At 34.5% G+C, this 12,540-nt stretch overlaps 1 protein-coding gene and 2 long non-coding RNA genes across 9 annotated transcripts in view; 1 reads left to right on the top strand and 2 right to left on the bottom strand.

Annotated features, from left to right (window-relative positions):
• LOC140986062 (uncharacterized) overlaps positions 1-5,054 on the bottom strand; it is a 76,529-nt gene extending 71,475 nt beyond the window's left edge. Inside the window, exon 1 of the long non-coding RNA XR_012176885.1 lies at positions 5,035-5,054. This is a non-coding gene — a long non-coding RNA (uncharacterized lncRNA). The remainder of the gene's footprint in view (positions 1-5,034) is intronic.
• A 1,439-nt stretch (positions 5,055-6,493) lies between these two features.
• LOC140986059 (malate dehydrogenase, glyoxysomal-like) lies at positions 6,494-11,063 on the top strand. Of its 7 annotated transcripts, none has more exons than XM_073454020.1 (9): positions 6,494-6,755; positions 7,136-7,232; positions 7,682-7,996; positions 8,510-8,599; positions 8,673-8,756; positions 9,084-9,119; positions 9,237-9,326; positions 9,408-9,502; positions 10,038-11,063. In XM_073454020.1, exons 3-9 carry the CDS (start codon positions 7,730-7,732, stop codon positions 10,108-10,110), a joined length of 735 nt encoding a protein of 244 aa, XP_073310121.1. In that variant the 5' UTR covers positions 6,494-6,755; positions 7,136-7,232; positions 7,682-7,729; the 3' UTR covers positions 10,111-11,063. The 7 variants fall into 7 exon arrangements, 6 of the variants coding, with proteins under 6 accessions (XP_073310121.1, XP_073310118.1, XP_073310119.1 ...); XM_073454022.1 differs by lacking the exon at positions 7,136-7,232 and having other exon boundaries at positions 6,505-6,582; positions 6,687-6,755; XR_012176883.1 differs by lacking the exon at positions 7,136-7,232 and having other exon boundaries at positions 9,237-9,294.
• On the bottom strand, positions 10,135-11,577 carry LOC140986061 (uncharacterized). The gene is made up of 2 exons (XR_012176884.1): positions 11,057-11,577; positions 10,135-10,237 (listed from the first exon to the last, which is right to left on the bottom strand). It is a non-coding gene; the product is annotated as an uncharacterized lncRNA (long non-coding RNA).
• Between the last annotated feature and the right edge of the window lie 963 nt (positions 11,578-12,540).

Here is a 12,540-nt window from a genome sequence, read left to right on the forward strand (position 1 = left end):
CTTATATTTCTTATTAATTCTAAGTTTGAACATGAGATTGAGCCCTTAGGACAACCCGAAATTTTTGCAAGGGAGAATATGATGATACGTTGGGGCTCGGTGAAACAAGCGTGCGTGCGCGGTCTGCTAGCTCGGTGTGGTGAGGTGAGGTCTCTTGACTATATTAACCTTTTTGGACAAATTTTATTTGAAAAATAAATTTTTTATTATTATTTTCAAAATATTATGTAAAAGATTGCAATCATTCGAAAACCTTTTCTCCCTCGACCTACCACAGAAGGTTGGGTCTGTACCATGCTACTTTTAGACCAAAGACTGCGTCCCTTGGCTTATCACAGAAGGTTACCTTCGTATTCAGAAGGTGGTGTTCTTTTTCCGTAACTGGAGAACATGCTACAAATAATCCATCCATTTGCATTGATCAGAACTTTTGATATTGTTGCTGCATTTCCCTTTTCGTTCATTTTGTACTTGAAAGTTTCTGTAAAGCACTGTTATGCGGGCAATTTCTTCTTACGGATAAAAAATTCATCATTGTCTCAACTTTACAGCTTTGTGTTGCTGCAAATTGCTCCAGTAACAGAGATCCGGATTGACAACATTATCATCATGGCATGAGGTTCGAGGACATGAAACTTAATTTTAATTTTGGCGAGCACACGAAACTCATTTAAAGCCTGGGCCTGCTCTATCAATTTAACCAAATCTGGGCCTTGACTAGATAATATTCGGCCCAAGTTATCAAAATATATGATTCAATATTCGTGCACATTGGTTCTAAGATTAGTATTACCCTGAAGTGTGGGAGAGGGTTACATATAAATCAACTTAAGATGAATATATTTATTTATATTATAATAGCTCAGAGGGTTAGAAAAACTGTTTGAAGATGATATCAAAATTTCTTCCATTTTTATCCTCTTCTTCAACACCACGTATGACAATTCCAACCACGTCAATTTCACTTCTGAAATCTTCCTCCAAAAATTGAAGCCCTAACCGTATCAATACGTTTGAAAACTTCTCAATTTAAAAAAATATTTTTTCAAGTTATAAAAAACAAGTAAAAACATAAGAAAGAAATGTCGTTTGTTTATGAAATTGAAAATAAAATACAAACGTAAAAGATTATGAAAATATATATTAAGTGAAAGAACCTAATATAAACTTTTTTGGTGAAGCATTTTTCAATATTCAAAAAAGTGTCCTTAATTTGCTTTTTTATTTTATTTGTACACACTTAATTTTATTTTTTTGGGAAAGCCCTTCTTCATTTTTTATGTTGCCACAATCTACAAATCATTCAACTCAATAATCGTTCATCTCCTTCTTTTCATTCAAAATCATGTAAAAAACTGAAACGTACATTACTCGTTTTTTCTCTAAAAGAACGCAATTCAAAACATAAATTCGTAAATCATCAAATCAAACATAAAACTAGCATTTTTCAAACTAAAACATAAGCATCTTAAATCCTCTCAAAATCTCTCAAAGCATCATAAGTCATAAAATCTTTAAAGTAAACTTGAATCATGAACGTAATGTGGAAAACTAGCAAAGGTCATCGGGTTATGTCCACCATCAGTCCAGCTAGTTCAACCATCAAGTCCTCCTTCAAAATCATGCTCACTGCATCGATCACACCTAGTGAGTTTAATAACTCAGCAGACCTTAATCATGATAGCAAGTAATATATATACATCCACATGCAACAGTGAAATACTTTCACTACAACAAAAACGCTAAACGACAACGGATTTTAAAAATCCGTTGTCGTAGGCCATTAAAACTGTTGTAATTGAGGGTGTTGTTGAACGTGCGTTTAACGACAACGGTTAAAAACTGTTGTTGTAGCCATCATTTGCGACAGTTTTTCAAAAACAGTCGCTATATAGCGACGGTTTAATTTCAGTCGCTAATTAGCGACGGTTTATGATATAATTTCCGTCGCTAATTTTTTCAGTAAAATAAAAAAAAATTACTTTTATAATTTAATAAATCTACCAAAAAAAACTTACAATCTGACTAAATTAACAATATTCATGATCTTAACTAACACTTAAAAATTTACCAAGAATTGAAGCGAAAAAAATTACCTTAAATCGAAAATAAAATCGTCTAAGAGAGAAAAATTTATTGTAGATGTGAAGAGGTGTGGAGGAAAATGGACCGAAAAAACGGATATTTATAGACAATTTGCGACGATTTTTGGTAAAACCGTCACTATTTGAAAATTTTCGACGGTTTTAACAAAACTGTCACAATTTTTAAAATAGCGACAGTTCAAAAACTGTCGTAATTAGCGACGGTTTATTCTCTAAAACCGTCGCTAATCGACAACGGTTTTCTAAAACCGTTGTCGTTGCTCCAAAAAAACACGCTAATCCACAACAGTTGTCTAAAACCGTTGTTTGTCCAAAAAACACGCTAATTGACAACGGTTTTCATTGTCGTTTGTCCAAAAAAACACGCTAATCCACAATGGTTTTAACAAAAACCGTTGTTAAAACTAAAAACACAACGGTTTTCGAATAAAATCGTTGTCTTTTGAGTGTTGTTGAAGGCATATTTTCTTGTAGTGTTTTAATAAAATAGTCATTCATAAACATGCATAAACTTAAATATTTTTCCATTCATCGTATACTTTTCTTTCTTTTCATCATATACGTATATGTTTCCTTTTTATTGAATTCAAATCTTCAATTGTGACTTTCGTATTAGATGTAGGTCGATGGATCCATCTACGTATTACCACGGTACCGGCAACGGGGACATCAGCGACACTCTCACCCGTCAACTGAGCCTTAGTCTTACATATTATCGTATCATCGTATTAGTCACAATCAATTCACCTCCTTCATCCTTTCATATTTCCATCACTTATAAAAATTCATGCATATATAAATCATTTTTCTTTTAAACCAAGCATGCAATATGTCTTTTAGCATTAACATTTCATCATAAATTTCCATAAATATTTGAAATATACATTTTAACATTTATTACAGCATTTAGGGCACTGCCAGGACGTCTAACATTTTTCAGGTATAAAATGAACGTTTTGCCCCTGAAACCCTAACTTTCCCAATCTATCATTAGATCTTAAAACGACGACACAAATACATCCAAACTTAACATAACACCTTAAAATACACCCATAAATATTTCTTAGAGGTAAACTTAAGCTCATCGACTAATTTCCCAATTCATATTTAAAGCTTAACCCTACACCTTGGTTTTAACCCATATTGACTCAAAACTTACCAAATTTGAAACATAGCTTATTAACACCTAACCATATCATATACACCCCAAATCAAACCATTTAGAACCATAGAACAAGCTTAGAACCTTGCTGGACATTTAAGTCAATAATCGACCAAACCCTAGCCTTACAATCCATGCGCCCCCTTTTGTTCCTAGCCCTTAGCCGACCCAACCAGACTCTGGCTAACCCTCCTAGGACCTTCACCGAGCCCTTAGACCCTTCCTAGACCAGCTCTACAGCCCATGCAAGCACAGCCCTAAACCCACGCCCCTTCATGCCTCAAGCGACCCCAAACACACGTGCAGCTTATGTCCTCCCGTTCCAGCCCTTGCACAGCCCCTCTAGGACCATGACTAGACTCCTTAGGAACCCTTTAAAACGTCCCAAACAGCAACTAGCCGTCTCCCTCGCCTAGGATAAAAAACGTAAACCCTAGCCTATAGAAACCCAATTTTCGTTCATCAAGGTACCCTATCTTGTCCAGCCTTTAAACATGCACTTAAGGACCCTTAAACATGTGAAAAAGCATTCTTTCTAGTAACCCTACCATGGCAGCCCCTTTGTGCATCATAAGCAAGAGTTTTAAAAAATTAAAACTAAAGTTTTATCATGTTTATGTCATAAAAACGAAAATAAAATAAGTGTATCATGTTTTTCATGCAATCATGTATCAACACACATAATATAGTGCGAAAGATGAGTGAAGAAATATTAAGGCGTGTCTTTACGTATTTCACGTACGAAAACAACTTGCGATGCGAAGGACGTTGGCGGAGAGACAGGAGAAGAAGCTTGCTGAATTTTCTTCAAACCTTGCGTGAATTTCTCTTGAAAACGTGTGGTGCGCGTGTGTTTATGTGCTGATGGAAGAGTCCTTGTGTTTTTAGGGTGAGGGGCCCACTACAAGAAAAAAGGCCTACGACAACGGTTTTTTCCCGTTGTTGTAGGCCTTTTAAAACCGTTGTTAGAAGCCCTGTGGTTAAAGGGTGTGCTCAAAGACAACAGTGAAAAACCGTTGTCGTAGACGTCTAAAGATGACGGTGAAAAACCGTTGTCGTAGGTATACAAAACCGTTGTTAAAGGTCATGTGGTTAAAGAATTCGCTAAAAGACAACGGTTCTGGAGTGTTGTTGTAGTTACAATTTGTGACGGTTTTTAAACAACCGTCGCAAATAAATTTGCGACGGAAATCATCGTTATCCGTCGCTAAAATTAGCGACGGTCATAATAAAAATAGTGTAAGGGAGAAAAATTTTAAGTGTTGTGAAGTGGTAAAAATTTATTAATCTTTAAAGAGAAAAACGAAATGAAAATTGTGTAAGTGAGAAAAATTTTAAGTGTTGTGAAGTGGTAGGGTAGAAAATGGACTGAGGGTTGGGATATTTATAGACAGTTTCCGTCGCAATTAGCGACAGTTATTTTTTCAACTGTCGCCGATTTAAAAGTAGCGATGCTTTTATAAGAACTGTCGCTTTATTTAGCGACAGTTAAATATAAACCGTCGCTAATTATAGATCGGCGACGGTTTAATAAAACCGTCGCTAAATGTAGCGACGGTTATACAAAACCCGTCGCTAAATTTAGCGACCGTTTTGGAAAACCGTCGCTATATCTACATCGGCGACAGTTTTACTTAAAACCGTCGCAAAGTTTAGCGACGGGTATACATAAACCGTCGCAATATTTAAATTAGCGACGGTATAGTATAACCGTCGCTAAAGTTAGCGACAGATTTTACTTAGGCCGTCGCGAAATCTAATATTGACAACAAAATTTGTAGAAAAACCAGTTGAAAGACAACAATTTTTTACAAACCGTTGTCGTAGCTTGAAGAAAAACGCTTATACGACAACAGTTTAAAAACCGTTGTCGTAGTCCAAAAAAAAAACGCTCATAGACAACGGTTTTTAAAAAACGTTGTCGTAGGCAAAAAAAAAACGCTCATAGACAACGGTTTTTAAAAACCGTTGTCGTAGATATATCAAAGACAACGATTTTAAAGAAACTGTTGTCTTTGAGCGGATTTTTTTAGGCTACGACAACGGTTTTTGTTAAAACCGTTGTTAAAAGTAAAAAGACAACGGTTTTTGTTAAAACCGTTGTCTTTGATGTGTTGTTAAATAGGATTTTTGTTGTAGTGGTGTGGGTTTGTGTGTGTATAGGTTAGGGTTTGTTAGCTTTATTTGATATAAAAATACATGGTGCAAGTTTAGGCTTATTAGTCTAGTATAATAGGCTCATTAGATAATATTTAAAATATTTTGTTTAGGTTGCTTTTCGAAAATAATAACTAAGTCTCCAAAAAGTCTCTATTTTCGTCAAAAATTGATTGATGGTTTAAAATACGATTCGACGTATAAAAACACATCAAAATACCTCATTTTCGAAAATACTCCTTAAAATATACTATATATTAAACAATTAAAAATAATTATTTAATAAAAATATTTTCTCTTATATGATCCCCGGTCTCCGTTCCTCGATCACGTCTCGAATCACCTTTATAACACAGTTTTATGTATTCTAGTAGAAAACCATATTTTGAAGGCAAAAACTTGTGTGAGACGGTCTCACGGGTCGTATTTGTGAGACGGGTATCTTATTTGGGTCATCCATGAAAAAGTATTACCTTTTATACTAAGACTATTACTTTTTATTGTGAATATGGGTAAGGTTGACCCGTCTCACAGATTAAGATCCGTGAGACGGTCTCACATGAGAGCCACTCTATTTTAAACATGTAAAAATGTCTATCATATTTAATTAATATAATTAAAATAAATTGATTAAAATACATAAAAAAATTGATAACTTGCATGCATGTGGTTCACGTGAACCTTCAAATTTTCGAGACTTTACAAAAACAATTCGACCAAATATCACAATTGAATCTATTGTTCTATAAAACCATACTCAATTTCTATTTGGATCTTTATTCCTTTCTTTTTCCTATTTTTTTTATTTCATATATCAAAATTACAGTGCAGTCTCTCATTTTCTTATAATTATATTTTGATCCTCATTTAAATATAAACAAAATGAATTATAAAAAAATATTGTACAAACACGCAACAGATACATCAATGTACTAATATAAAATTAAACTTGAGATCTTTATAATAATAAATTTTGATATCAAGATAAGTCTTTTTATTTAATATCAAATTTACCCTTATTTTGTTTATCATTCATTATTCAAATATCATAAAATTATGAACACACAAATGCCAATTTCACGCCTCCCAAGCTAATTCTTGCGTCATCATTCCCAGAAATCCAATTCGTAGGCATTTTCTACGTGTTAATGTACAAATGTAAGCTCGATCGGTGACCCATTTCACCTGCTTTCATTTTTCTCTGATCATCCTCCCATAATTTGCTGCTTTTGTTTTCTGTTTCAATCGAAATCATGCATCAGTGTTCGGAAGTTCATCAACGAATTGCTAGAATATCAGCTCACCTTAATCCTCCTATCGATAAACTTCATGTATGTGATCGATCTTTGATTTCATTTCCCTTTGGTCTTTCAATTTGTGGTGATTACTGTGAATTGCCTGCTTTACTTTGACTCTATGATTCATATGACATGACTGAGCTAAGTTGAAGTTCTGAGTTTTTTAGTTTAATGGATTCAATTTACTTCAATTTGTAATTTTTACGATAGATGAAGTTCTTGATCAGGTAATGCCTGATTTTCTTGGAAAACCTTGTTTGTTCTGGCTGCTTTAGGATTGAGTTGTTTTCACTTGAAAATCTTTGGAGAAAAAGAAATTCTACGCCATTATGGATACCCTAGCATTGCTCCTTCCCAAAAATAGAAAACTAACTTCGAATTTCTTGTTAATTTGGGTCCCAAAATACAAGAAGACGTTCATTCTGAAGTCTTGATTCACCCCTGATGCTTGCTATTTATCCCTGGTCAACACTCCCGGCGTAACATCAGATATCAGCCATATGGATACTGGTCTGTGGTGATTTCACCTTTAATCTCTTCATAATTTCTGTTTTGTTTGTAAATTCCTTATGTTTAAGTAGCTGGAAGGACGGAATTTGCAGTGTTTAATTAATTTTATTCTATGGTTGCAATTCATTGTTAGAATAAGAATGGTCCGATGTGGTGCTTCACATATTTTTGCTCTAAAGTTTCCTTGCTTCCTAGGTCTAGTATTTGTCCATTTCAACACATTTTGGGTACTTTATTGGAAAAAACTTGTTCATGACTCATGAGCCAGTGAAACATGCTTTTATATCTATAACTGAAATTAAATATGTCAAATGACTGGTTGTCAGCTTATATTTGATATCCAAACCGGTATTGAAAACGTCATTTTTGACTTCGTATCTCTGAAGATGATCTTATTGCAATGGAAAAAACTAGGATACTTGAATATGACTAAATTTATGGATTTGTAGGTTCGTGGTTTTGTTGGTCAACAACGGTTGGAGGAAGCACTCACTGGAATGGACCTTGTAATCATTCCTGCTGGTGTTCCCAGGAAACCGGAAATGACAAGGGACGATCTTTTTAACATCAATGCAGGAATAGTTAAGACTCTTTGTTTTGGAATTGCTAACTGCTGTCCGAAGGCCATCGTGAACTTAATTAGTAATCCGGTGAACTCCACCGTTCCAATCGCAGCTGAGGTTTTCCAGAAATCTGGCACCTATGATCCTAGGCGACTACTTGGTGTCACAAAGCTTGATGTAGTCAGAGCTAACACATTTGTGGTAAGAAATTTTATCTCTAATGTCTATAGTTGAATCTAATTTTGTACTTAATTTATCCTTAATTGATCTATACGTTCTGTTAATTGTAATCGGTTACCTGCATCTATGTGGAACTTGATATGTATGTTCTTCAAGTCTTAGTTCTTATTTTTCTGTGATTGTATTTTTCTGTTCTCTATCTTTAATTCTTGCTTGATTATACATGAAAAGAAAATAAAAAACCGGTGTAAAATCTAATAATGGCGAGGGATTATTCATGATGTATTCTTCTGTCAGAACTTTGCTTCTTAAAATCCCAAAGTAGCTGCTTTCATTTGTTTTATTCGTATAAAATATGAGCAATTTTTGTATCTTTACTCTTTATTGATCTATATCTTATCCGATAACAAATCTGCTTTATCCCCTCTCCATCTTTGATAAATGTTGGGTTTCCTTGGGTCCATCAGAACTGGAAAAATGACATATCAACATTTATTTTCTTTTTTGTACTGTATGGAATGTCTATGTTTGAAGGGTGAAGTTTTGGGGTTAGATCCACGGGAGGTTGATGTCCCGGTTATAGGAGGCCACGCTGGTGGGACAATTCTACCTATTCTCTCCCAGGTTGAACCATACGATTTACAAATAAGAATGCTTTTACTGCTGTTTGCGGATTAATTTATCTTGTGGAATGTAGGTTAAACCTTCTATTTCTTTCACCCAAGAGGAAACCGAGCATCTGACATCACGCATTCAGAACGGAGGGACTGAAGTTGTTGAGGTAAGCATGTTTCTTGTTTTGAATTTCAAATTTAACACCGTTCCTTTAGCACTGATGATTCCATCTAGAAATCTTAAGCGGCCTCTGAACTAGAATTTTTCTAATTTTTTTTAAAAAATAAACACGTTATTTCATGGTTTAAGTTATTCTTTAAGATCCAACATTGGTATGATAAAATAAATTATTGATCAAGATTGGAAAACAGAATTGATGATTTTATACTTTGAGAATAATGTAATTCAATCTTTCAATTAAGAAATTACACACATGAGATAAAGGCCTGGGCATTGGTATTTAAGATAAATTGTTTTTTTTTTAATGTAACAGGCCAAAGCTGGAGCTGGATCTGCAACACTTTCAATGGTAGGCTCCAGTTTTTGCAATATTACCATTGATTTAATTGAAGTCTACCATGAAACAGGTTTCGCCATTATTTTCTAATCCCGTGAGCTAAATGGAAACTTTGAAAAAACGTCACAGGCATATGCTGCAGCAAAATTTGCTGATGCGTGCTTGCGAGGCATGAGGGGAGATGCAGGTGTCGTTGAGTGCGCTTTTGTATCTTCTCAGGCATGTGTCGTAAATCCTCTAATCTCTGAAATATGCCATTCTGTTGTATCCACTGAATGACACTATTCTGTGGTTTTTCAGGTGACTGAACTTCCTTTCTTTGCTTCGAAAGTACGACTCGGGCGCAATGGAGTCGAGGAGATATACTCACTCGGTCCACTTAATGAATACGAGAGGTGCGAAAGAAAGCCCTCATGATCTTCTATTATACATTACGATCTTTTTTGGATAAATATTTGGTTAAACTAAATTCGACATGAGTGTAAAATCTAAAAATGTGTACAAATTTCCCTGTGAAAAAGAAATAGACGTAAAATCCCCGTCGTTTTCAAATCAATGCTAAAATCCCCTATATTGAACTTTTTTACTCATGCATGATTCATGTGTTTATGTTCTTGTCGACGGAGTAAAAAAAAAACGTATAAAGGTGTTTCATGTTTTACTAGACAAACCAAGCAGTAAACTGTGAAGAGCTATAGTTTCACACTCTGAAGTAGATGAAAATGCCGAGCAAGTCAATTCAACTATTTTATCAAAGAACAGGACGTCCAGTTAACTCTAATAACCATTTACACTTTTTTCCCTGAACCGAGTCCATTTCGTTTGGTTTCAGGGCTATTTGTATCATACTTGCATCGACTGAAATTTAGTTTTAATTTACAAAACAGGAGGAGTTTTAGGCCTTCTTATGTTTCTTTTTCTCTATGGCAGGGTTGGATTAGAGAAGACAAAGAAAGAGTTGGCCGCAAGCATTGAGAAGGGCATTTCCTTTGTGAACACGTGAGTGCCAATAGCAAAGACTTATATACCTCGTTACCCTTTTCACCATACGAATAAAGCTCGAGTCGTTTGAACGAAGTCGTAAATCGTAAATGAATGGCATGTATCGTAGTTGTAGACAGTGAAGCGATCTTATAAGGAAGTTAAATGATAGAAGGGATGTAAACGATCCAAACTAAACCAAACAGTATTAGGCTTGAGCTTGGTTTGTTTAAAATTGTTTGAGGCTCGAGCTCGATTCGAGCTTCTATTATCAGGCTCGAGCTTGGTTTGTATTGAAATTACTGAGCTCGTTAAAAGCTCGAGCTCGGCTCGTTAAAAGCTCGATTAGCATGTTAATCAAGCCAGGCTCGAGCTCGGCTCGTTAAAAGCTCGTTTAGCATGTTAATCAAGCCAGGCTCGAGCTTGATTCATTAATAGCTCGTTTAACATGTTTAACAAGTCTGGCTTGAGCTCGTCTCGTTTTCGAGCTCGATAAGCATAGAACTGAGCTCGAGTTTGAGTTTGAATCGAGCTTGTTAAAAATTAAATATATCTATAAACTAATTTTAAATCAGACATAAAAATGTAAATTCATTCATAAAAAACCAAAACGACACAAATAAGAGCAAAAAAAACATAAATAAGTATATTATTGAACATTCCAAAATCATGTTTGCGAGCCACCTAAACGAGCTCGAGCTCGAGTACGAGCCACCTAAACGAGCCGAGCTCGAGCTCGCGAGCCTATTATCGAACATGTTTGCGAGCTCACGAGCCGAATATTCTTAAGCTTGAGCTTGGTTTGATTAAATTTTCGAGCTCAAAATCGAGCTTGGGCTTGGTTTGATATGATTAACAAACAAACTCAAACAAGCTTTTTATCGAGCCGAGCTTCGAATAGCTCGCAAACCGTTTGGTTCATTTACATCCCTACTCTCTATAATTTTAGTCGAGCTTGAAGTTTACACATCTTTTAAAATTTATCAAGATTTCGAGAACTCTGTTCCGAATTACAGCCAGGGTCCAGCTCGATATTCTTGGATTCTTAAGGCCAAATTATAGGTAGGGAAGGGGACTATTCTTGTATTGTTGGTGGGTGACAAATAAAAAGGAATAAATATAAGGATTACACGTACTTGATTCTTTTGAACATTTGTTTGACTCATGTATTCATTCATATTTTGTCCATTTTACTAATTAATGCTATCTGAAAAGTTTTTGATTCAATGATCAATTACTAAAGTGAAACTATAAATGATTAAAGTATATCTCACTCAACTTATTTGCACCAATCATATAACATGCAGTACATGCAATTATTACGCATCGCATTTCATTTTCCCCTGTATCTCTAAACTGTAAGAATTGCAGGAACAGGAACTCTACATATGAGTATTTATTGTATCTTTCTCCATATGACCATATTTAGATCCTTCTAACTCGATCGAAGACACTACATTTTATATACACGATACCTAGAGTTGCAAACGAGTCGAGCCGAGTTCTAGTAGCACTTTACTTGAGCTCGAATGATTTTTAATCTACTTGTATCGAGTGCCGATTAACCTTAAGTTAGATCATGGTCTTGACCGCATATCTGCAAAAGATTTTTTTTTTTTTTTTGGTTATTTAATCTATTGGTTATTTCTCATTGTTTGCATCTCTTTTCTCAATTTTGACAGATAGTATTAATCTCGAAAACAATTAAAGTTTTTTTTAAAATATCGATGATTTATAGTTTATCTGAAACTCAAGTCTCAAATTTAAGACAAAATCTTGTATTCGAAACTCAATTGTACAAATTTCTAAAAAAAAGTTATTTCTGATCCGAATTTTTTTTGAAGTAAATAATTATTTTTATTGTCCTTACTACATTTAATAATACATTTAATTTTTAAGAAATGCTTGCCATCTAGATAATGGAATGTGAGCAGAGAATGGTCGGATTGTCAACATACAAAAAAGAGAAAGGGGCATGGAAAGAGACAAAAGCATGGTTTGCACCCAATATTCGACAAAATTACTTTTACATTTTTCTTTGTTTTTAGTATATTATTATTATTTTGACCAAATTGTCCTTTTGCGTTTATCATTGACGATTTTAGGTAAATGGATAGCAATTGATTGTAATTGGCACCATGAATTTATTACACTCAACGTCTCAGAAAATTATGTGACACATCGTATAGTCACTTTTGAGGTTTGCTTTCAAATAAGAGTAAGTAGACGGTCTCACGAATCTTTATTTGTGAGACGGGTCAATCCTACCAATATTCACAATAAAAAGTAATAATCTTAGCATAAAAATTAATATTTTTCATGGATGACCCAAATAAGATATATGTCTCACAAAATACGACCCGTGAGACCGTCTTATACAAGTTTGTCTTCAAACAAATATTTTTTTTAGGCAAAAAATATATTATATTAGTTGATTAATTTAATTTAAACG

The sequence above is a fragment of the Primulina huaijiensis genome, chromosome 10 (assembly GCF_012295235.1).
Source record: "Primulina huaijiensis isolate GDHJ02 chromosome 10, ASM1229523v2, whole genome shotgun sequence".
Classification (NCBI taxonomy): Eukaryota; Viridiplantae; Streptophyta; class Magnoliopsida; order Lamiales; family Gesneriaceae; genus Primulina; species Primulina huaijiensis.